Genomic DNA, 25,571 nt, shown 5'->3' with positions numbered 1-25,571 from the left:
GTGTGTGTGTGTGTGTGTGTGCGTGCGTGCGTGTGTGCGCACGCGCGTGTGTGTGTATGCTCTTTTGTCTGAGCAGTAGCCATGTAGTGAACCAACCAACCAAGGGGACCAAAAGACTCTTGAGCTGTGGAGAAGACAACCCTGTAAAGCATTACCTTAACCTTTGCAGGCTCCCTGTGAGCTGAAAACACTGGTAGTTTTTATCTTTTTTTTTTCTTTTCTTTCTTTTTTTTTTTTTTTTTAATCTATCTACCTAGCCATGTCATAATAAAGGCTTTTTTTTTTTTTTTTTTTTTTTTTTTTTTTTATCTTACTCACCACTTCAAAAAGCCACAGATTTTACAAGGTCACCTTTTCTACTGCTCCAAGATCACTAAGCTACCAGTGATAAACAGACTTCTTTTTTTGTTTGGCTCTCTGCATTAAGCTCTTGCTTGAATACTTTTTCATGCTGGGCTGCTGTGGTGTGAAACTGTCATACATTTGGACCTCGCTGAATTTTAGAAATACAAGACAGACAATTTTATGGTTAGATTTTATCTTTTAAATTGTCTATAAAAGCATCAGCATTGATGCTCAGTGTTACAGTTTCCCTATAACATAATTTTCTCATATTGAGGTTTTCATGGCAGCACAGAGAAACAGATAATAGTCTATTGAAATGCAGCTACTCCATGGACTTTCAGTATAGGCCTACCTGTCATGCTAACCTGTCATTTTGAGTTGGTATCTTTCATTTGTTGCAGTTACATATTCATATTCATTTTATAAGTTGTTATATAATACAATTCCTCAACTCTTCTATGTACAGCTTTTTTGTGCAGCCTTTGTCTTCATATATGAGAGATCTTGTGCCTTGTGTCATACATTTCCAATACTAGAAATGTATTGAATCACTGAAATGATTATTTCATTTCATTATTTGATTTTTTTTTTCATTTTTAAAATTTTGATGCACATCATGTTTTCTTTAAAAAATGTAACCTGAGCAAGAAATTATTCCAATCCTTCATATTAGCCATAGTTACTATTGTAATCAACTATCAGTGCTCATCACAAATTTGAAGGTCAGCATTAAAATCTAAATTTTTTTTTTCTGAGTGAAAAATTATATGAAGTGGACAAATTGTGCCAACACTTACATTATAAGAGGCAGCATGTGTAAGCTGTGTGTGTCAATTAAATATGTCCCAAAAGCACGCGATTTAGAATAATAAAATGCAGTCAAGAGCATTAATTTGCATCATCCAGTCAAAGCAAACACAGTATCAGGCTTTTGTCTTATTGCACTGTCATGACATGATGTAAATCGGATGATTTCACTCATATTTATTATTAACATCTCCTGTACAGTCACTTTTGATATAAGTCACTCTATATGTACAAATCAAACTATATGTATTAAAAAGAGCCTGTTACATTTCTCCCCACCCCTCCAAAACCCTTTCACACTCTCCACCCACAAAAGCTTCACTGGCTGTCTTCACTGGCTCGAATCTGGAAACTTCACATCATCCTGTGTCACAGTCCAGCTCAGTAGGGTCTGCTTGTCGCTTCAAGTGCCAATCCAGCAGTCACATCTTGGAGTCTTGTCAGGTACAGCACCAAATATTTCTATAATATCTCATTGATTATTAGCTTTAAAATTAGCCATTTGTTGCCTAGGTCTAGCTCTTTAAATTTCTAAGTTAATTTAATTTATGTTTTAATCTGTAATAATTTAATATATGTATTATTTATTTATTTTATTTAATGCTTATCCATGTTATGTATACCAACCACTTATGTCGTCTCATGATGTGTAGGATGCGAATTGATAGAATAAGGATGCTGTTTGCCTCATTTGTGGTCTCTGTGGGGTTTCTTCTGGACTTAAGAATGTGCACTGCAGGTAAGCAAATATTTATTTATCACACTTTTAAATGTGCTGCAGAAATAATATTTACCCACTAGATCAACATACAAGATCTTACCTGGTATGGCAAGATAACACTGACCTAATTTTAGATGGTCTTGACTGACAACATCAGAAAAATCCACAAGCATGTTTTGTCGCTGGATACTAACATTTTGAAGTTTGACCCGGTCACTGCATTTGTAATTCTGTGTGATGGAAGCATACTTTTTTGCTGTGCCAGATTCCTCGTGTTTTCACTGCTGGTTTTGGTAGGAATTTCTCAGGCTTGAAGAGACATAAATGGATAAACTGTCAGCTGGGCTCAATATCAAAGTGAAGCGCCAAATCCTGTCTGGCACACACCATGCCCAGCTCTTGTCGAAAAGGAAGCAAGCCAGTTGACATTCCCACAAAAACAGTAATAAATCAACTCTACAGAACAAACAAAGGCCCTGTGTTTCAGAGTGGCCAAAAAATGACAGGGGTCTAGAGAGCTTGTATACGTGTCATCTTTAGAAAAGGAGGAGCTGATGGTTGTCAGGATCACCCCATGGCGATGGAGCCCCAAGGCCTTAGCCTGAATCAAGGCTTTTGATACTCTTTGACTGCCCTCCCATCGCACAGTGCCGTGGCTTTGTGGTGCTTTGAATAACGAAATGCTCTAAATAGATTGTGGCGCTCAAACCGTTTTCAAGAAGGACAGGAGAGTGGCCAGATCTCTAGGATACCGGAAGCCAGTTGTGACTGAGAGGGTATCAATACACCCCCACATTCACCTCGCACATTTGCAGTGGGGGTTCATTGCATGCTAGGGTGAGGGCTAAAGATGGTCCTGCACAAAGGGGTTTTTGATGCTGCTAAACTTGGACTTCTGCTGTGAGTCACAAATTCTTAGAAAGTGGGACCTAAATGACACAATAGAAATGGTTTAAGAACTTGTAAACATTAGTAATGCCCTTTTGCCCTTCCACTCCAAAGTCTGTCAGCATTTATTATTGTCCTCATATTTTGTCACTTTTCACTTCCATTTTCATAAACATAAATGGCTGCTAAATGGCTCTCACATATCTAAAAATTGACTTATTAACGTGCACCTTATTTCTGTCCCTCGACATCAGCGCAATCAGAGCTGAGAGTCACCACAATAAAGGTAATCTGTCTGTTTCTTTCAGCCTTGTGCTTAATACCTGTTTCTGCTGTGTTAAAAATGGGATGAAATATGTTGTAATGATTATGTTTTATCATGTTTTCTTGCAGCAAGATCCATATACAATGTCTAAAGGCTCACAATTGGAGGGCTTTTGCATGGACCTGCTGTCTGAGCTAGCCAAGAAACTGGGCTTCAAGTACAGAGTGCACCTGGTCAAAGACGGCTCATATGGCAGACAGGACGAGAACGGGAACTGGAATGGAATGATTGGAGAGGTCGAGAGAGGAGTGAGTACACGAGAACTGACATTTAGAGGGATGAGAGGACAGTAAACTCTACAGAGGCTTGCATTTCTCACTTGACTTCTTCGACTTGTTGTTGATGCATTCAAAATGAGTACATCATAAATGGTATAAAAGATATCAGCATGTGATGCAGGGCATACTTTAAGCTGTGAAGGATCCATATATTATGTATTGTAAATGTCAGTTATATTTCTGTTGTCCTTGCAGGAGGCAGACCTTGCGATTGCTCCCCTGACTCTCACTGCGGCTCGGGAGAAAGCCGTGGGGATGACCAAACCTTTCATGCAGACAGGAATTAGCATCCTGCTGAGGAAGGACATCTCAGAGGCACCAGGCCTCTTTGATTTCCTGACGCCCTTCTCAGCTGAGACTTGGGTGGGCATCCTCATTGCCTACTTGGGGACTGCTGCTTGCATCTTTGTAGTGGCCAGGTTGGTGATGCAAGCCATCTCATTTAAAATTAATGAGATAATTAGTTGTTTGCTGAACATGGCATCATTTTTACATTTCTTGCTTTTGGATACTCCACATGTTTGCTTGCTCTGAAATCTCTTTGAGCGCTACCACATTATTAATATTTATGTGAACACAGACTCAGCCCGTGTGAGTGGAGTCAACCCCAGAGTGAGGAGAACAGATTCAGCCTCTTTCACAGCCTGTGGTACACAGCTGGAGCTCTCACCCTGCAAGGTGAACCACTGCGTCTTACCCAGAGCGTCCCAACAATTGTGTTACTCATCACAATGCAGCAAATGGAGAGGATGTTTTTGTAATCAACCAAAGCCTACTAGTGTCCTTTTCTACAAACTCTCTCTCTGATTGGCTCTCTCTTTAATATTCTTTTGTTTTGTTTGGTTTGGTTTTGTTGTGTGTATGTCAGGTGCTGGTCCTCATCCCAAAGCTCTGTCAGGACGGGTCATTTGCTGCAGCTGGTGGTTATTTACTCTTGTACTCCTGGCCTGCTATTTCTCCAGCCTCAGTTCCTCCCGGGGGTCAGAGTCCACTCACCTGATGGTGAAAGGGTTTGAGGACTTGGCCAATCAAGACGTGATTGAGTATGGCTGCCTGGCTGGCTCCTCCACTCTTGCCTTCTTCAAGGTCAGTCTGATAATCTCTATCTCCTAGTTCTTTACACTCAAAAAAGATGAGTTTGATTACCTTGTTCTCACTACCTATTGCCATTGTGTCTTCTGATATTTTCCCCCCACGAATCAGAATTCCAACAACCCAGCGTATCGCAGAATCTATGAACACATGGAGAGAGCCAAGAGTTTTGTCTCGTCCATGGACGAGGGCGTTCGGCGTGCAAAAGAGGGCAACTTTGCCTTTATTGGAGAATCTGTGTCACTGGACTTAGCGGTAGCACGCCACTGTGAATTAGTCAGAGCTCATGAAGTTATTGGGATGAGAGGATACAGCATTGCCACCACCCTTGGTGAGGCTGCTAACTATGAAATTTCATTTAACAGTGGAACAAAATAATCATTGGTTTTAAATGCTATAACAAAATAGGAAATTAAAATTGCCAAAATTGTCTCTGTTTCCCCAAGCCTCTCCAATCATAAAGAACCTAAGTGTGGCAATCCTGCAGCTGAGTGAGGCAGGAGAGCTGACGTACCTGCGCAGCAAGTGGTGGGCCAGCAGCTGCATGGCAGACAAAACCAAGGCTTCAGCAGCACAGCCCCACAGCCTCAAGGGAATGTTCTTGCTTCTGGCCCTGGGCCTGGGACTAGGAACTGTGCTGGCCATCCTGGAACTGACCTCCAAGAGCCGCAGCAGTGCTGGGGAGCAGAAGGTATGTGCACAGATATTGCTGCTTTCAGGTGTAAACCTTTCATCTCCAAAATGTCAGCTTTTCAGAAACAAAAATAAAAGCGGTGTTTTTAGCTTAAATGTACTATCCAATATAACTTTGGGTTTCGAAAGTCCAAGAGTTGAATTTTCTAATGCCCCAGATAATTCCTCAAATGAAGTTAAATGATCTCTCAAATCTCTCAAACTGGAATTAGGAGGATTTCGAGATACCACATGCATGCCCATGTGCAAATGTATTTGCACATGGGCATTTGATTTGCCAGTGCTCATCGTAACATGTTCATCCCTCAGAAACCATGCTGCACTGTACTGACTGAGGAACTGAGCCTGCGCCTAAGGACCAACACTGCAAACAGACCCCAGGAAGCCATGGAAAAGGATAAGGAGAAAGCATGAATGGATGGGATAACACTGAAGCCCAGGAGCCTTTCAGAAACCTGTCATTATATTTAGTATTAACAAGGGTGAACATTTTGTTGGCTTTTTACATTGTGCTTTTACAATGAGCATCAGATGATTTTGTTTTAGAATTTAACATTTGACAGATATTAATAGATTTTCATTCCCTACACTTTGGAAGATATATATAAAACCAGCTGAAAACAAACAAAACAAAAAAATTCCATCAGACAAAACAATTTGGTAAAAAAAACAGTTTATTAACTTAGAAGTATGACCTATATAATTGCAATGAAAAAGCATGAATTATAGATGAGTGTTATAAAATCATTGTTAATATGATACATGTTTACATGTGAAAAGGGATTATCTGAGTAACAAGTAGTATTATACATACTTTGTACTTTCTAAAGTTGCAGTTTTTTATGACTTTGCAGTATACTTTTATACCGTCCAGTTTTGTACTGTTGGCAATGGCGTCACACAGTTTCAGCAATATGAAAAACAGAATCCACTGTTCTGTTTTTTTTAACAGTACAAAAATATGTTTTTGTTACTGTCACATTTATAAAAATATCATTTCACATGTCAAATACTGTTGTCTGTAAACATTACAGTAGTTTTAAAAATAATAAAGACAGTCTAATTGTGTACTTTTGCTTTATCTTTTTCTAGCAAGGAAAATGTTGAACATTTGTTGAACATCTATGTAATGTTTTACCAATTTATGTGTATGAATAGAAATATATTTTCCCTTCATTAGTGTTGTCTTTCAATTCTTTTTGATCTTCCACTTCCTCCTGTCACTTGTTAGGGCCCGAGCACTGTCCCAGTGCGAAGCCCTATTGTTTTTTTGTGTTGTTGTTGATGTTGTTGTTGTTTTTCCTTCTTCTTTGTCTTCTTCTTTTCTAAGACCTTGGTATCCTTGCAGTCACTTATTCAAATTGTAGCATGATCTAATAAATTACGGTAAAAATAAAAAAACAATAAGTGATGACAGTCACAATGAGAGACAAAGATGAAAAGTTAGCACTATTGCTAAGTTGTTTTATTTTACCCATGAATATCCTATGAATTACAAAACAACCATAACTTACCGTTCATAAAAAGTGGCGATTTACAGCGGATCTCTTTGATCTTCTGGTCAAAAAGAGCATTCATCTCCCTCTGCAAAGTGCCCTCACGCTGCTCTCCACCAGTTGGCACACAGGGTGGCACAAAGTCCAGACTGCTGATGCTGCCGTTGCTGCTGGATGCACTGTCAGACAGGCAGAGACCATTGGGTATAGGCTTCACCTGGTTGCTGTAGCTGCCATAGTTTTGCGCAGGCTGTGGCTGCCAGTTGGAAGCAGGCTTACGGTTCATCATTGGTGTCTGGGGAGAGGTAGTCTGTTTTCGTGGGCAACTGCACGACCGGGCCTTTCTGCATATGGGGCTGGATGGGCGTGGGTTGGCTGGAGTCTCCAAGGTCCGTCTAACCCTTGCAGGGGACGATGGAGGGATAAGCGGAAAGAATTTGGCTTCAAGCTTGGGCAGAGGCTGCATCATAGTTTCGGGCTGAGGGACTGAATCAGTCTGAGCTCCTGATTCTAACTGAGGTTCAGGAACAATTTCATTATCTTGCTTTGGTTCAGTTGCTAATTCCTCAGCTGGCTCAGGCCACTTGGGTTCAAATGTCTGAACAGGGTTCTGATGGTCTACCCATTTTGGCTGTTGGGCTTTAGGTTGACTCTCCAACTCTGCTTCAAATGGAGTTTGGCTTTCAAAAACAGGACTATCAGGACAAGAGGCCTGGGAAGAGGTCTCGAGGTCAGAGCTTTCCCCTTTCACACATGGAACCACCACCCCTGAGTTGGAGACAGTAGAGGACATCCGGCGGAGGATCCCCTTCCTTGTCTCTGGTGATTCGTTGATTTTAACTCTGTGAGCACGTCTCACTGGCTCACTCATGATTCCTTTGTGGAAAGCAGCCTTGGCTGCCGGCCCTAATACTAGGGGAGACATTTCCCCATTCCTGCTGTCCTGAGAGAAGGAATCCATGTCCCTGCGGAAGTGCAGCTGGCGTCCATCTTCTGAGGACTGGATAGACAAGTCCACAGAAGGCTGCCGTTGATGAGCCTTGATATGTTTCTGGGCTGCTTTTTGGATGTGTTTCTTGGCTGCAGTTACTGCATTTGTAGACTTAACCTATTTCACAAAGGACACCAAAGATTTTCAAGATAGAATTTACAATTGAAGGAAATGTGTTTCGTCAGTACATTTGGATTATTTTACTTACCTTTCCTGTTATATCATTTACAGCAACGTGAATAAAGATGGATGCCTCCGCCATGCCCTCCAGGTACACATGTCGGTAACCTACATTTTTTTTTTTTATTGCACAAAATGAATTGTATCAGTGTGAATATTATACACTTTATTGACTCTCATCTATAAAGTCAACTTTTTATGTAATGATAACAAATTAACTACCTGGCATCATACTGGTAAAAGCTATAGTCCTCTGTCCAATGAAATCTCGTCCAATGGGATCATGATCCCACACCTGGAAACGCACCAGGGCGATCTGTGGCATGTGAACATTGAAGACAAGGGTTTCCTCCCACATGGGATTGAATCCTGGATCACAGAGGAATTCTTCGTATCATAATTGAACCATAACCCAATTTCCCTTCAGGGATCAATAAAGTATTTGATTCTGATTCTAATACTAATAGAGGAATGCACTACTAATAATTACTTATGTAAAAGGAAATTTTACTGTTTGAAATGATATGAAAGCAAACTGAGACAGCATTTGTACTCCCAGATTTGGTTTACACACTCACCATTATCATCCACCACCCTGGTCTGCTCCTTGGCACAGTCCACAGGTAGACCGATAATCTCAACTTCGACAAAAGGATCAATAATCTGCAGTATCAAAAAATGACAACTTTTTAACAGCACATAAACGACGGAAAAAAATTCTATGATTTAAGAGCTTTGATAGGGCCAAGATGATGTGTGCAGTATGTTGACTTCACCTCTCCTCTGTCTCCAAACATTGAGTCTTTGGGTTTGGGAAGCTGTTGTCCACTGATGATCTTCAGAACTAACTGAGTCTTTCTGTGTCCTGGTAGAGGATCCTCTAATATAGGATTAAAGGCACCTGGGGAATACCAAGGCAATTTATTACCTTCAGTACAAACACCTGGAACCAATTACCATTTTATGCACAATCTGCATATTCCTACCTTTACACATGCACTTGGGCTTCAGAATATATCCACAGTTGCCGTTGCTTGAAAATTTGGCTCGGTTCAGTTCAAGCATCCGGCCCTCTGTTTGATAATTCATTGCAACTGAAATGACAAACCAAAATATGTGCAAGATGAGAAACCGCTGAAATCAAGGAGGCACATTATCACAGTCTTTGTGACAGTCTTACCCATATGGCATCCCGCATTCCAGTATGGCTGTGGGTTGAAGTTGCTTGAATCAACTCTGTAGTTGGAAGGGTAGACTCTTAGAAGTTGGCGCTGGTTGAAACGGACTAGCTGAGCTGGCTTCAGCTGTAAAATCTGGTTCATAACACTCTCATTTAGGGAAGATACCTGCCAACTGCTTGCATAAGCTGCCAGACAGGGAAAAAATAAACATTCAGCATTAAGCATGCATTCCATAAACTTGTAACGAACTGTAAAATGTCTCTATATGCTAAAAAGGATTTAAATTATTTCAAGCTGAATGTTTAGTTTAAAGTCTCTAGCATTTACCTTGTGTTTCTATGTCATGCACACGGACTGATTTTGTATACTTGACCAGGTCAGACAGAGCTCGGGACAACCTCATTGTTTTCCTCTTCCTGAAGGGAGATTTACAGACATAGAAATGCAAAACTAAGCCACAAGAATGAAAGAACTAGATGCCTGAAACAGATGCCTCAGTGGTGAGCCTTACTTGGTGTGGTAAACAATTTGTGTCCGTTCCTTGCTGCTGCCGTACTCTGATTCTCCATCAGACATCACCTTCCTTCTCACACGGATTCTCTTTTTCCTCTGAAAAAGACCAATCACACACAGAGAGGATGAATTACTGGTATGCAGCTGCAGCTATTCACAGTAGTAAACATGTAATTTAGGCATTAAATTGCCTGTTTAGGTAATTTTGATGACCTTTAGACATTAAATGTCAACCAAAAAAAATGTCTGACCTTACGTTTGAAGCTCCTCAGGATGGATCTGCCAAATCGTGCTTTCTTTTTGGGTTGAGTGGTAATGGTACTATTCTCACCCTAAAACAGTCAAACATACAATTATGAGAAATTGGCTGAAAAGACTATCTATCTATCTATCTATCTATCTGTCTGCCAAGGTGTGCTTGCCTCTAAATCACCATCCTCATCCTCATCCTCTTCTTCCTCCTCTCCAGTGTCTTCATCAGACACATCCCCCTCCTCTGCATCAGCATCAAGGTTTGCTGGGAGCTTCTTCCCCTAAAAAAATAAATGCCATTTATTGAATCAAATAAATGCATCATAAATGCATCATATTGTGTTTTTCTGTTGTATGTTATCACTGTTTTATGCGAATATCATTGTAGCTCAGCATCACAACAGCCTCTGGTGCTGCACGCTCCTTACTGACAAGGTTAAAACAACTTCACCTTGACTAAGATTTTTCCTTTCAGGATCTCAGGGGAGGGCAGCTTCTTGCATTCATTAATGTTGACGTGAGACAGGTCTAATTTTTCCTGTAGCACCTCTGTTAGATACTGAGCCATCTTCTTCTGCTGAGGCACAGTGCAGTGGTTCTCTATAGACAAGATCACTGGATACCTGGGAATGGCAAAACAGCATACCACAGCAGACCTGGGATTAATCTTGCCATCATGAACCACCATGACATTATTCGGCTGTTGGACAAAATGTAATATTAGAGCAGAGTAAATCATCCCAGAGGCACTTACTGTGATTTCGTGAAGGCATATTTGTTAATTGTTTCAATGACATCTTTGAAGAGGATCTTTGACGTCAAGGTGTAACCGTGATGCACAATGGGCTCCCCATCTGGTCCATCCCAGCAGTCCACTGACAGTGAGAGAGAGCAGACAGGCAAGTAGAAAGAAAGAAAGGTAAGGATAACTCAGTGTATGTCTCAGTAATTAAAGTAAATAGAACTGAAGTTGTAGCTTTGAGGATCCTCACCCTCCACACAGCGACAGCCAGCCTGTAAAACATAGGCGTACATGTCCACTCGGGACTGGGAGAGCAGCTGGTCTCCTGTCAGGTAGGTGTTGTGGGATGAGGCGATGAAATAGTTACACAGAGGCTGGGACATGTCCTGGTTCACTTGGTTGTGCAGCGGGTTGAAGATATCACCCGAAGGACTCCGCATGTAATTTGTAAAACCTGAGGGAAGGTTTAAAACAAATTTTATATTTGTTGTTGACAGTTATGTATACCTACTACAAGTGAAAGGAGTCATCATTGATGCTTATTGGTGTTTCAGAAGGACTACAGGTCAGATTAAATCTTTGCCTAGGCTGTTCTATAAGGAAGTTCTTCATACCATCTATGCCCAGCACCATACGCTGCAGGTTCTCAGGACACGGCTCAAACTGGGCCACAATCTCGACAAGATGTTCCCTGGTTATACCTGCCATCTGCAAGAAGCATCACAGGATTGAAGTTGACAGTTTCTGCCGTGATTGTTCCAGTATTTTCCACATACATTTAAAATAAATGCACAAAAAGATGCTCTATCTCTGAACAACATCAGTGACTAAACGATGGTAGAGAGGATTGTTGATTGTGTTGTCATTCTGTTTTACCTTCTGTTCATGTTCCAGAAAACGGGCAAAATCATTTAGATCCATGAATTCTTTTTGATTGCTATAGGAGAGCATTATCAGGTAGAGGTCTCTGCGTGTGGAGATCATCTTGTAGAAAGAGCAGAATTCCTCAAATGCCAGTGAGCCCTGGTTCTCATCTGTGTCTGCTTTCTGTGGATAGAGACAAAAAGCATCCTATGAGCAAGAAATAAATGACTCAATTTGTGTGATTTGAGCTACACACCCCATCAAATGACTAAATAATTAACTGGATATATTTATGGAAGATATAGCATGTATCCTAAACTTCTATATGACCAACTGAAGTAAAGGCACTCATTTTAACAGAGTACACTGTGGATCAACATGGATCAGGAGGGGGAAACACTGCGCTACTGAACTAATGCAATATTGCACTGCAATCAAAGCCATCTGTTCAGTGGTGGCCATATGGCCTTGTGGCGGCATTCTCCTGCACTGTCCTGGCAGCCTGTACCATCTATTTGTAGCTGTGTTTGTCCCTGTGTATATGTGACTCTCTTTTTCTCTGACTGCTTCTCTGACTCAAAAGATAAACACAAACAAGTGATAGCAAGTCCTCTTAAGTGAAGATCAGCTCCTAATCATCTTTAATCTGCTATTCCCTTGTTTCTTGTGTTTAAAGTCTTGATAATTTCTTCCGCTTTTAGGGTTAGAAACATTTTACGCTAAACGCCACAGACATCTGCTTTTCAGTTTGTGTAATAAACCATATCGAGCAATAAAGTCCCTAATCTTCTAGCAAAATCTTTGCTGATTTAGCTTCATTTCTCAAGCAGACACATCAAAACATCAGCCAGCTTCAACACAATGTGAATTTACTTTTTGTAGCCATGTAATATCATGTGGAAATGCATTGATGCAGCATTTAATTATTAGATTCATGAAAACGAATGCAGCGCCTATGTTTTAAACAAGCGAGATCTTACTTGAAACATCTCTCTGACTTTCTGCTTTGGTAAGTTCACGTTGAGTTTGTGGAGGAGCTGATGAACCTCTCCCATGCTTAGAGCGCCATCCCCATTTTTGTCAGCCTCGGAGAAGGTCTGTTGTAACCACGTCAGGCCAGAGTCAAGGCTGAACCGCACAGATGAATCAGTTCATTTCTTTTGCTGTCACAGGATGGCATTTTTATGCTTAGTGTCCTCTTGACACTCTACAGAAATGGGCAAATAAATCAATCTGGGATATAGCATACACATCATCACATAATGGGAAAATAATCAGTGCATGTTGTGTGGTGATTGAACGGTAGAGTAAAGGATATTGATCACGGGTGCGTTGCCTCCTGGCCAAACTGTCTTCATCACTGATACCAGCCATGAGGTATTTGAGTCCAGTGATCCAGGTGCGGGCCTCCTCTCCGTTGGTGGAGACGAGGTCAAGAGACTTCACACGCTCCCCGTAGTAAATACTGAAGCAGCAGTTGGGGTCGAAGCGGTTCTCTGCGTACCGCTGGAAGATCTCTGACTTCTTCCCCTCGCACACTTCATGGATGGAATCGATAGTTACTGGAAGAAATCATGAAAAACATGTTCTAGCAGTGATTCAGAGTCAATACAATGCGATATTGTTTAGATCAGTGTTGCCAAATGACTGCATTCAGGTTAAGTGTGTTATTTTTTTCCCTTTTTTTCAGTTTTGCAGTCTTTTGAGGCTTTTGCACCTCACCTGTGAGTTTTTCCACAAGCTCTATGGAGCCTCTATTTGTGTTGTGCACCGCAGGTTTTAATTTTCCAATCTCAATATAGCCTAATGAAGTACAAAAAGGGGTTTCAATCTGTTTTTGCCCCTTCTGATTGTTATTGGCCCTAATTTTTCAATCAAAAATGCAATTCGGTTTAATGCTTGGAGTACCAAATCTGAATCAGTTCATCACTAGATCAAAAACCAAAAGCCATTCTATCCCCTGGGCTCACTTTTAGCCTTGTCATGTTTCCTGGAGGGCCGCCACCGAATGCAGGACTTGTGTTCATCCAAGTAAAAGAATCGGACCAGTCCTTTCTTCTTCCCCTTCAGTTTGGTCATCTGGGTGCCGGTCTGCATGGTGCACATGCACCTCTCCACTGCAGGGAGAACATGACAAATACTGAGCACACAGATTTGGCACACATTATAGCTGTGCACCTGGTCCTCTTATGTTTTTCAAGCCTGGCAGAAATGCACTGTGTTCATCATGTTATTTTACATATACTATCAACCTCAAGTGCCACTATAATCTATGATATACCATATACTGAAAGGTCCTTGTGGCCTCCTTCTCTGAGGCTCTTCAAACATATTTTTTATTTTTCAAAACATAGTGCGTCATTGCCCACTTTTTTTCATTAAAGTGCATGATTATCATTTTGCACTGTGTCTTGCAAATGGAAAGGTTTGAAGTACAAGTTGCAGTCTTCTCCAAGGAGCCAATGAAAATCCTCAAGGGATCCTTTGGAGTGTTCCTGATGAGCAGCCTTGACAAGCAGAGGTATGCTGTACCACCAAGCAGTTGTTTATGAGATTAGTGGGCTGCGTCACACAGGGGTTTAAGTAGCTGTATATGTTAACAATAAGTGGTACTCTTTAAGGAGAAGATTGAAGTCTGAAAATAATCATGACTGAAAGGAAAGTCTGCGTCTGCAAGACTGTCGATAACATCATTTCCCCTGGCATTGCATCATTTGTTGAAGCTCACACAGAGACAGTGGTTTCATCTTTTGCATTGTTTTGTGTATGGCTTTTTTTTGACTGGAATGCTAAGCAAAACTTAACAGCTTTTCACTGGGACTCAGACCGTTCTTCTTCATGGGGAACTGGTGTTGTTTATTTTGTTGTACATCGGTATTCCAGAGTCAGAGCAGGTAACCTTTGTTTGTAATCTGCAGCTCAGATACATGTGACGCAACCTGGCACATCATTCAGGCTAATCCTAAAGGATTGTCCGGTGTCCATATGCTCATTATCTACTCACAGACCTCCCCACATTTTCTTCTTCATATAGCATTGTTAAATCCACCATTTTGGAAGCCATTGGAAGCATTATGCATGAAGTTCCAGATTCATGTGTCTTAGTCTTACAGTATCATATTAATTTCAGGTTCAGCAGCTTTAGATGCTAACAAAGGCTCAGGCATTCCCTGTGCAGTTAGCAGTGAATGTGTGTAGGCACTTCTGGTAAACAATCAGCTTGCACCCTCCTAGGAGATTTTGAAGAAGAGGAAAAAAACATGTGATGAATCTTACCTATCTGGCCCAATCTCCATTTAGGCTGTGCAACCACACTGCCACCAATCCAGAAAAACTCCTCTGCAAGCCTTGAGATAGATGATTTCTGCCACAGCTTTGGGGATGTCATAATGGAGTGGGTGGAGGACAGCAAGGGGCTCGAGGAGGAGTACTTCCCTTGGCCAGAGGAGCCCTTGGAAAGTGAGGGGTAAAACATTCCATGTGACAGAGACCCCAGAGACTGAAAGGTGGTCTTCACAGGCGACAGGGAGGCCAGTGGCGGGGTGCTGCTCAGCCCTGGAGACAGAGGTGCCATAGCTGGGGTGATGTTCATTCCTGCACCGTACATGTGGGTCCACCCCTCCTGTCCCCTCACACGACATTAACCCACTTTCACCCCTTCCCTCACTCTTTTGGCCCCGTCAGCAAAGTTAGTTTTGACTCAAGCCTTCTCTCATGCAGCTTTAAAAGTGTCAACATATCCACCTCTTCCAGTCAAATTCTTCCCTCATGTCTCAGGGAACGTGCTCTACTTTCTGACGGTCCGTTTCTTGTCATCCTCGGTCCAGTATTCCAGTGTGGAGGTCTTTGCGGAGGTGGGCTTTTGTTTCTTTATTTCTTGCACTGAGAAAAGGCTCGCGGGGAGGAAGTGTACAACATGTGTCAGCCACTAAATCTTCCTCAAGCCGTAATCCTGGAGTGAGGCTTCAGCCTTGCTTTCATGGAGGGATTTTCACGCAACCAATAAGCCTCTGAAGAAAGAGGGATTGGAGGGGTACAAAATATTTATATAACTATTGTTGTGCTTCCTAAGATTTAATATAGAAATGATTGTATGTCTTGTAAACCATCATCACCATAGGTTTGTGTATAATGCAAGAGTGTAGTCAGTCTGGCACTTTGGCTAAGATTGTTCACATTGGAAGTGTCCACTGTGTGTGATGATTTCCCCCTAGAGGCAATTATACTGAGCATAAGTACACTTACATTATGTTCTTATTACACCCTTTGTTATACAATCAGAATATGAACTTTTTGATGAATCCCGTATACTGATTGTGTATATATTCTTATGTACACACTCAATTTTTTTTTATTTTATTTTCTAATCAAATGAAACATGAGATTAATTTTTTTCACCTTTATTATAAAAGGATAAAATGAAAAAATCCAAAGCATGCACTGCAGGTCTAAGTATTAATATCTGTTGCTTATAACACACACACACACCCACACACACACATTTGTGCTCTGTCAGTAATAAAGACACTTGCCAAGATACTGTGGGATTGATTTGATTTTAATGGGTATCATACAGGTTTTCCGAAGGAAAAGAAAACATTGAAACAAGCGGCAAAGTGAAACCCCACTTCCAAACAAAAACTACAACAGCATTAGCTAACAAAATGGATATTGCTATTACATTGTACCCAACAAATATTCAGCGAGGGTATAATAATGATAAGACATAAAAGTGATTTTTTTGTCTAAAATATATGAGAGCACCTAAGGTTTAAACCATGGAAGGTGTCATTTTTCTATTCTATATCACTAGGGACTTTAGCTGGGAAGCCTAATGAAGGAGCGGGTGCAGAGATTTCAATTCCATTTTTAAGTTTTTGGTCGGTGGTTTAATATATACCTTATAATTCATCAAACAATAAAGATCTTCTCAAATAAAGAAAATAAAGGGGAAAGTTATAATATTCTGTTAGTGTGTCAGTTGCATAAAAACCACTGACAGATCACGTTAATGGCCAGCGATGGTGCCATCCTCCTCATTTAGACTCACAAGTCCATCATCCACTCTGGTAAATGCCCTGTGATTGCAACTGTACTCAAGGGTACATCAATGAAATTACAATTTTGTAAATCCAAATATAGAGCCTCTTTTTTGGTTTCAAGTAAGAGCAAAAAATAATATTCATAATCAATTTAAGTCTGGAGCAAGCAAACATACCAACAAATATCTTATTTACAATATCATTGTATTTACATCAGAGGACACTGACGGAAAGAGTGTTAAATTCCAAGTTCATGTTCACTTGTGATTTGAAAAATGTAACAGGGAGTAAAATGCAGAATGCAAGTTTCTTTCTTTCTTTTTTTTTTTTAAAAAGTGCAATTCCTTTTCTTAAAGTAAAAAAATATATATCCATATTTTGTATATATGTAGAAATGTTGTTCATATAAACAGCATTTGTTGATTTAAGAGCCCTACAACCAGTGACTAAAAATGAATGCGTTCTGTTGATAGGCAGCAAATTATTATAGAGTATAAATTATTTTACAATGTTCAATAGAAAATCAGAAGTACCGCAATTTATCAGACAGCTATTTAAGTTTTGCTTTTTCTTTTTTTATGAGGGCAATGTTAGACTTACCTGCACATCTCACTAATGTGGGGAAGAACGTTTGTTATCTGTCACATGGTTTGGTTGCAAAACCAGACTGGGAAAACATCAACAAATTAAGTTGTGTGAGAATATTAAAAAGTAACACTTCCATAAAATATCTAAGAATAAAACAGTGGTGGGCCTGAAGGCAGCCCACGTAATCTCCAATACTTCAGGCTTTAGAAAATACAAAAGTAGACAAGCTGGTATACATGCGTACATGTTTGTATATGGATGTTTTTTTTTTGTTTTTTGTTTTTTTTTTTATAAGTCTTGCCTGTGGAATAACAGTGCTGCGCAAGCAAAATTTCTTAGAAAGTACATCCTCTAAACAGTTATAAAAAGCAAGCTGAATAAAAGTAAATAGTGGTAAACTGGTGTCCTTTGTTTCCAGTGGTTTGCAGTGACACCTTGGAGTGTACCGATATTTTGTGGCACCAGAAGGAGTTTCAATGTCTTCTGTCATTTAATGTTTCACCAAGCACAACTTGTTTCTTCCCTTCATATTCAAGTAATGTTATGTGGCTATATTTGCACATCTGAATAGCTTATACCAAAATAAAATTCTTGAACAGCGTCAAGTATCTAACCGAGGGCTCTGAAGTCACTTGAGAGACGTGTTCATCACTGAAGAAGCCGGTCTTATTTCACGCTCTACAACATGCTCAGACATCATGCTACTTTCCAGTTCATTTCATAAAATTCATATATTGTTACAATAATGTTGATTTCTATCATATCAACAACAGATTTGTTTTCCTCAACGAAACTGACTTTGCCAATAGCATTTTTGCTGAATTGCTTTTCCCTAACAAGAGGTGGATCAACCATGCTTGTTTTTTGAGTCCCTTACTCCGGTACTGAATGTGCAACTTTAGGATCCATTGGTGTGTAGTGTGCTCTGTCTGTGTGGGTCTGTGTTTGTGTCCTGGGAGTCTCCAGGAGCGCTGCTGTCTGCCTGCTGGGCCAGCTGGGTCTGCAGGTCTTTAACAATGCTCTCCAGGCTCTGCCGAGCCTCTCTCTCCTGCTGGAGCTCCAGCCTCAGCTGCTCACGGTCGGCTTCTGCTTGCTGTAGCTGCACATGCAGCTCCTCAATCTGCACAACACAGCCCAACACATAGTGGTCAGATATAAAAGCCATAGAAACAACAGTCAGGAATAAATGCACCACTATCATCTTAGGAATGACGGGCATCTTGGCATCCTCTTACCTGAGTGGAGTACTTGGCTCGCAGACGCTCAGCCTCGCAGCCTTTGTCACAAACTCGCAGCTGTCTCTCCCTCTCCAACTCTCTCTTCAGTCGCCCACAAGACTCCTCCGCCTCTCTCATCTTCCTCTCCCAATCCATGCGAAGGCGCTCAATCTCCTTTCGCAGGTTGCGCTTGGCTTCGATAGCCTCACGAAGACGGCCTTTTTTAGCCACCCTCACAAACTCCAGTTCCTATAAAGACATCAGAATTATTTCATTTTTATTATACTAACATTACACTAATATGTGAGACTCACTGAATCACTGAAAGATTATTGTTGCTGCACATCTTTTCCATACTCATTTCTTTCCACACTATCTTGGATGGATGGAAGCTGATACCTGCTGAAGGCTGCGCTTAGCCTGCAAAGCAGCTGCCAGCTTTTCTTCCTGCTTCACCCTCATCCTGACAATCTCCTGCAGGAGCTTTTCCTTGGCTTCTTTAGTGTCCAGGCCTCCATACAGCATCTGTCTTAGGGAGTCCACCTCTGGGAAGGGGGCCCCTGAGAGCCAGGCAGGTCCCTCCTGAGACCGGGCGATGCTCTGTGGTGTCAGAGTCTGAGACACACTGGGGCAGGCTGAGGGAGGCGAGGCCAGGGAGGAGGCTGGCTCTGGGCCTGAGAGACACAGGGGTAACATTACTAGGAGAGTGGCTGAAGTGCTAGGATGCTGCAGCATCATTTCCCCACTATTCAATTTGCACCAAGGCCATTACAGTGACTTAGTGACCAGTTCAAGCCAAGTCAAATGTATTTGTACAGCCCTTTTATAATCTCAAGGAGCTTCATAGTGCCCACATAATTAAAACAATAAATGGCTACTAGAGAAAAGGTAAAATAGGAGAACTAAAAGATTATTGACATTCATTCACATTTACCCTTAAATTTGTGCAGGGTCAATCTTCATGAATGTGTTTTTCATGATAAATCATCCATACAGAAACAGTTTTATAGGTGCAGCCTTTAATCTGCTGTACTGGAGCCTGCTAGCCAGCTACACATGGAATATAGGGCTGAAACAATTAATTGATTTGTGAGCTGCCAGACAATTAATCGATTATAATTTTGCCTAAAGATCAATCATTTGATCATTAATCAAGTAAAAATACCAAATATTAACTGGTTGCAGCTTCACAAATGCTTAGGTTTGCTTGGTTTTCTTTGTTTTATGTTCTTATCAAAGTAACACTTTTTTGTTTTGTTTTGTTTTTTGCTGCTCATCAGACAATGTAAGCAATTGTAAGACTAAGTAAGCAATCTTGGGTCTCTGCCAACTTGTGATCGGCATTTTTCATTATTTTTAACATTTTATAGGTGAAGTATTTAATTGGTTAATCGAAAAAATTATTGCTAGATTAATCAGCAATAAAAAATAATTGCTGGTTACAGCCCTAGAAACGGAACCAAAACTACTTCCAACCACAATTGCTGCAAAACATTACAAGGGAAATACCCCACTACTGATAATAATCTTACTATATAGTTTTTTTTAATAATGTTGAAATGTACTGTGGTTTGTGTGGCTAAAAAAACAGTAAAACCACCAGAGAAGAACAGACTGAGACGCTGACATTTTTACTGTACTTCTCAAATGAGACACCAGATGGCGAAGTTGCACTAAACCAATTCTACTATGGCTTATTTCTGTCATGGCTTACTCTGTGACAAAAAAATCCAACTTCAAAGTCTGTGATTTTTATACTATAATGTTTTTGAAGTAGCAGACAAAAGTGTAAATGATGAGCAGTACTCACAATCATCACAGTCGTCAACATCAATCTCTCCGTCTGTGTCCATCTCTTCCACACCATTGGTGGCACCGGGGAGTGCAGGTTTTGCTGCAGGTTGGGAGTCTCCATTATGTAACCCCTGCGGTGGCCTGGAAATGGCAGTGGGCCCCCTGCCTGGGGCCTGGCTGTCCCTGGGGTGGACCGGAGAGGGCTCCTCTCTGTGGTAGGCCAGGGGAGTGAGTGTCAGATTGGGACCCAGCAGCGTTTCCTGACTCTTTGAGCTGGACCTGTACAGGCAACACAGGCACATTGAATGCAGTTTATTGATTACAAGCTCCATACAAAAGATAATGTCTACTTTAGTCTGAAACAATGGTAACTTTCCTCAGATGACTCACCTCTCTGCCTCATTCTGATTGGTCGGTTTCTCTTTCTCTGCTGTTTTGGGAGACCAGGGGCGGAATGCAGAGGGCCTCTGTTTCAGCTGGACCTCTTTAAGATCCTGGAGCAACAAACAAAACAACAAGAGTGGAAAATCTCACAATGAGCTACAACCAGAACATTAAATCAGCTATGACGAAGGAACCTAAAAAGCCCCTCTTCATTTACAGTAACCATCTGAGTGACCAGAGGTCATACAGAGATGATAATGTGATGATTCAGAAGGACAAGGACTTTCTCTACAGAAGTTCTCTGACCCTTGAGCTTTACAACAAATCATGTTTCACACTAGCAACAGGGACATGGCATACAAACCTTGTTTGCAGACTTTGACAGGGACTGTAACCAATCAGGTTGCCTCTCTTTGTCAGCTGATGGAGACTGTAATTTGTCCAATTTGGATTTCTTGGCTGGGACTGGGCTGGGAGACTGTGGAGGGAAGAAAAATGAAGCATTAATAATCACCATTCAAGAGTGTCCACATGAATATCAAGTGCAAATATTACATCATGAAACAAACCTAACAGCCCGTCCCACAACTTCTAAAAATGTTGGTGACTAAAACTGACATCATTTTCTAATCATCACCTTTGAGGGATTTGTCAAAAAATGACTTTGTCAAAAAAATGGAAATGCCACAGTCTTACAACACTTAGACACTGAATGTCAAGAAGAAGCAGAGAATTAGAGAAGCTAGTAGAAGCAGAGAAGCCACAGAGAGACAGGGAGGGTAGAAGATACATCTGTGTAAGAGCTCTGTCTCAGAGCTAGGCGTGTATGCGTATTCGTTTGTATGGATGTTTATGTGTGTGTGTGTGTGTGTGTGTGTGTGTGTGTGTGTGTGCTGCTTTGAGCTGAGCAGACACTCAAGCTGGTCTGGCTGGCAGCCAGCAGGACTACATTGCGCCCTGCCAGGCAGAGGAGGCGCCGTCAGGTGGAGCAGATTGACTCCCCTGAACCACAGACATATTGGAACAGAGAGAGAGAGAGAGGGGGAAGAGAGAGAGAGAGAGAGAGAGAGAGAGAGAGAGAGAGAGACATCTGATGGACAATTGGGCTGAAGTGTTCTGTGAGGGATGCACGTCGGCATGGAGCTGCAGAGTTGTGTAACATTTGGGGCAGCAGAGTGTTGGAGTGAGTAGGAAAACTGTCCTTCAGCTGGAAGACCTGATGTCAGCCCCACATTTCGGAAAGCACCCGCCCTGCTGAAGTGTCATCGAGGAAGGCAATGAATCCCCACCAACTCCAAGGGGCTCTTCATTGTGACTGTGTGTGTGGGTGGGTGTGTGGCAAGCTCTGAGACCATGCGGTGAGATACAGAAACCTCGCCTGTGCAGCCCTCAGGTCTGCACTTGTCAGGCAGAGGATATGTTTACCTAGGCAGGGGGAGAGGCCAGCACAGACCTGCCTGCTGCCGTCTTACTCACTACTATGACATTCTGCCTCCAGGAATGACAAATACTCCCATCTCCTCCTCTGTGTGTGATTCAAGAGAAATGATTGCTCTGTGTACCTTCAAAATACTGAATGGAGAACACTCCTGCAGGGTAGTGTGTAGTTTTCAAAGCTTAATCACCGCTCACTGCAATCATCTCGAGATGCAAATTAATGATACATTGCATTTTGTATTGAGTGACAAGCCTGCACAGCGTCGAATCCTGTCTCACAGTTTTTTTAATCACAGCCAGATGCTCCCTTGTTTGTGTGTGTGTGTGTGTGTGTGTGTGTGTGTGTGGCATGGTGACTCATGGGTTAGGTGTCAGTTTCTGTCTGGCACTGCGTTCATAAATCCTGGGTACTGTAGCTTATTGTCTAAAAAATGCCACACAACTTTGCCATATGGAAATCTAATACATGAATATAAATGTTGCCAATCACCTATAGTCATATGGCTGTAGATACATACTCATTTGGTAATATACTCTATATTAAACCCATTATATTGAACATATAACTTTTATAAGTGAATATATGGAAACAATAGGGAGGACATAGGTATTTGTAATACATGTTAGACATATGCATCCATATATGAAAATGTGACAAATTCAAATATATTTCAAATAAGGGTATTTAATAAAGAAATACAGACCATATATGGAAAAATATACAGCATATATACATATATTACAGTTGTGTGTGGGGTTTCATTTCTAGGGCTGATTTAAAGTTAATAATCACACGACAGCTGAGTTACTGCAAAGTCTGTGTGGTGAATATAACATATTTGTGGTTGTCTGGACACACCTCCTATGTCTCCTTGACTCACAGATGTCTGCTCTACCTGACTTACCAATAAACACGTCACACACGTCCAACAGACTGTCTAGTTTAGCTAGGTTAATTCTTGTTTAACCCAGACCTCCAGCTGACACATCTGACTGACTGGACCTCCTGCCGTGGCGCTCAGCGTGGTGACTCGACCCCTCACCTGCCTGACTCAAGGCCAGCGGGTTTCTAAGAAACTGCTGTCCTGGTGTAATCAGAGTCTGTAATTACTGACATGACTGTTGTTTTCCCGTCAAAGGATGTCTGTCTGTATGGTACTATTTCTACCCTGAGGTTTGCAGCTCCAGGAAGACTAAGAGCGCTAGACATAATAGAGTCAGAAAACAGACACTCCCAGACACCACAAGGGACCTGCTGGCTAAATCTGACACTGACCTCACAGGACAGGAGCCGCATGGGCTTTACTCACCACCACATCATAGACATAGCATGGCCACAGAGTCATAACAGCCTCCTTGCACATCCTCCTGCCTAGCGGGACCCACTGCCAGATGAGAGGACATCCCTCTCTCTCACTAATGCAAGGGGGGGACAGAGAGAGAGAGAGAGAGAGAGAGAGAGAGAGAGAGAGAGGGAAGGAGACTTCCTCTAAGGAGTTTGCTTTGGCTGAGTCCCCTGTGGGAACTGAGTCCTGAGTGGGAGGGGGTGGGCTAGGGGAGCGGGACCACAGAGGAAGCACTGAGCTGAAGGAATGTATACTTGAAGGCCAAGTACAGCCTCCTCTTTAAGGCTCCATTCAAGCATTGCCCTTTTCAACTGGCTATTGTATGATATTTCTTTGAGGAGCTATAATGAGGGACCATTTCAAAGCAAACCTGTAGGCTAAACAGGCTCTAATAGTGCCTGGGCAAAAGTAGACATGCTTTATCTTTTAATTAGTCCCATATAATGGCATGGTAATACCGGGATAAGCCCAAGCTATTTTCATGCCGGCATTGCAGATAATCACAGAGGCATACAACACGTTGCAAACATATCAATATCTATTCCAAGAGCCGACCATTTGACCTGCTTGAAGAATAATTTGTCAATATTGTGCTAATTGGGGTGTGATGGGGATGGAAATGTTATTTCAGATGAACATGGACCTAATGAACACCCGGGTGTTTATTGACCACTGATGTAACAAATCGGTGAATAATCCAGGAACACTGTAGAGAATTATTGGTGAAAAAAAAAAAAGCCTAGGTTAAAATCAGGTGCTATAGCTGCACAATGGCAAAGCAACGCGCTTTATGTAATCTGTCCTTGTGGAAAAGTCTTTGAATTTGTCATGTCTATCAAATGGGAAAGCCAGTAAAAGTAAGTCAAAACCTCTAGCATCTGTCGTGGCACTAAAATCTCTAATGAAATTATCTAAAAACAAAACACGGGACAGCACTCAGCTGGTGAGACAAAAATAGTTCCTCCAGCTGATCTTCCTCGGGCGACAGTCACACAATACCAATGCATGCTGCATGATAGCATGGCATTAAGAAAAGTGCACAGCAACAAGACACAACAGTTTCGGATTTCGGCCTCCTTTCCCCTCCTAAACCCCTGACTGTAATCCCCAGATCGACATGCGCTTAGTGAGGCGCTGTCTCGCTCAAGGGCACACCAACTGGCACAGCTCGCTTGGGTAACAGCCTTAGTTGGAAGTGAGAGACTCCTAGTTTGAGTAATCTGATCTCTATAGTTTAGCGTGGATGGTCATGGGGATGCCTTGAGGTCTCTATTCACCTCTCACTATGTAAACCGTAGGACGGCCCCTTGATTTCCAAAAAAACTCATAACAGCTGGGTTAAAATTATTGGTGTCTGCCTAGAAATATCCCAGTAACCACAACCCTATTCTGCACAGATACAAGCTCTCATTTCCCCTCGCTAAATCTTGGCTTATCTTTTCAATTTACTTTGTCTCCAATGTGTCCAGGTCATTGTGCTGCTGCTGCCGCTGCTGGTGTGAGCCTGCATTATTTGTGTGACTGAGCTGAGCAGTGACAGCATGGACATACTGTGCAAGGAGAGCTGCAGGGTCCGGCGTAAGAACGGCATTACAGTAAAGCTGATTGGATTGTCCTAATTGCCTCTGGGATTGAGACTTGACGAGGTCTGAGGGGGAGACTGGACAGAGCTGTCTGCTCAAAGGGTTTAAAATATCTCTGCAGGGCTACACAGCCTGACAGGCACAAGGGAGAACAGCAGAGCTTGAAAACAGCATCCTGCAGTAGTCAACAATTCACAAGTGAGTTACGGAGGGATCATTCACACTAAAGAGGATTTAATGACTCCAAACATGGGAACTTTCCTACAGGAAAACACATTCTGACATCTGTATCAGGATCAAGGTCAATTCACTTTGAATACGCCCAATTCAAAACGTAAATTAAAACTATTTCTGTGCGCTTTCCTTTATATAATGTCTCCATATACTGAATGTTAGAGTTTCATTTCCAGTTCTTGAATTAAAAGCAAAATCCTCTTCCTGTGCACCGACTTGCTTGTGCATGCATAAAAACATCCTCTCTCTAGCAAGAACAAACAAAGGAGAGAGTGCTATTGCAAGGCGAGAAGCGAATTCCAGTCCAGGTCCAAACATAGCAACCAAAACAACATGATATGCGTGTTTCTCTTTTACAGTATGTTGACAGCGGTGTCCAAGTGATTCTGTCCCTCAAAGGGTGACCTCACTGTCGGAAAGGCTCATAAGTTATTCCACACAGGGTAACCCCAACTAAAAGACATGAAACAGACATCACTGCAGATTACACATTATTAGCATGAGCATGTTTGGTATGGTTGTGAGTCACAGTTATCTTTGGAAATGAAACGTGCTCTGAGTGGTGTATTTATAGATGC

At 41.7% G+C, this 25,571-nt stretch overlaps 3 protein-coding genes across 3 annotated transcripts in view; 1 reads left to right on the top strand and 2 right to left on the bottom strand.

Annotated features, from left to right (window-relative positions):
* Nucleotides 1-1,806: 1,806 nt before the first annotated feature.
* grik6 (glutamate receptor, ionotropic, kainate 6) lies at nucleotides 1,807-5,563 on the top strand. Its single transcript, XM_030051693.1, has 9 exons — nucleotides 1,807-1,891; nucleotides 3,016-3,047; nucleotides 3,155-3,334; nucleotides 3,560-3,783; nucleotides 3,945-4,042; nucleotides 4,233-4,450; nucleotides 4,568-4,787; nucleotides 4,903-5,147; nucleotides 5,459-5,563. Exons 1-9 carry the CDS (start codon nucleotides 1,807-1,809, stop codon nucleotides 5,561-5,563), a joined length of 1,407 nt encoding a protein of 468 aa, XP_029907553.1.
* Nucleotides 5,564-5,812: 249 nt separating this feature from the next.
* On the bottom strand, nucleotides 5,813-15,306 carry plch2b (phospholipase C, eta 2b). Its single transcript, XM_030051645.1, has 22 exons — nucleotides 14,645-15,306; nucleotides 13,339-13,485; nucleotides 12,687-12,930; nucleotides 12,349-12,478; nucleotides 11,381-11,551; nucleotides 11,119-11,212; nucleotides 10,755-10,958; nucleotides 10,517-10,637; nucleotides 10,214-10,385; nucleotides 9,933-10,043; nucleotides 9,762-9,842; nucleotides 9,509-9,606; nucleotides 9,325-9,413; nucleotides 8,997-9,182; nucleotides 8,803-8,910; nucleotides 8,593-8,717; nucleotides 8,395-8,479; nucleotides 8,039-8,185; nucleotides 7,845-7,924; nucleotides 6,664-7,753; nucleotides 6,421-6,522; nucleotides 5,813-6,378 (listed from the first exon to the last, which is right to left on the bottom strand). Exons 1-21 carry the CDS (start codon nucleotides 14,973-14,975, stop codon nucleotides 6,506-6,508), a joined length of 3,831 nt encoding a protein of 1,276 aa, XP_029907505.1. The 5' UTR covers nucleotides 14,976-15,306; the 3' UTR covers nucleotides 5,813-6,378; nucleotides 6,421-6,505.
* A 602-nt stretch (nucleotides 15,307-15,908) lies between these two features.
* The window catches only part of skib (v-ski avian sarcoma viral oncogene homolog b), a 31,205-nt gene continuing 21,542 nt past the window's right edge, over nucleotides 15,909-25,571 (bottom strand). The window contains exons 2-7 of the mRNA XM_030051210.1: nucleotides 20,758-20,871; nucleotides 20,400-20,503; nucleotides 20,026-20,288; nucleotides 18,615-18,889; nucleotides 18,234-18,464; nucleotides 15,909-18,118 (exon numbers count right to left, since the gene is read on the bottom strand). Coding sequence (XP_029907070.1) covers nucleotides 17,897-18,118; nucleotides 18,234-18,464; nucleotides 18,615-18,889; nucleotides 20,026-20,288; nucleotides 20,400-20,503; nucleotides 20,758-20,871 — 1,209 coding nt within the window. The 3' untranslated portion in view covers nucleotides 15,909-17,896. The remainder of the gene's footprint in view (nucleotides 18,119-18,233; nucleotides 18,465-18,614; nucleotides 18,890-20,025; nucleotides 20,289-20,399; nucleotides 20,504-20,757; nucleotides 20,872-25,571) is intronic.

The sequence above is a fragment of the Myripristis murdjan genome, chromosome 5, assembly GCF_902150065.1.
Source record: "Myripristis murdjan chromosome 5, fMyrMur1.1, whole genome shotgun sequence".
Taxonomy (NCBI): Eukaryota; Metazoa; Chordata; class Actinopteri; order Holocentriformes; family Holocentridae; genus Myripristis; species Myripristis murdjan.
Note: the sequence above shows the minus strand (reverse complement) of the source record. Positions and strands in the feature narration are given on the sequence as shown.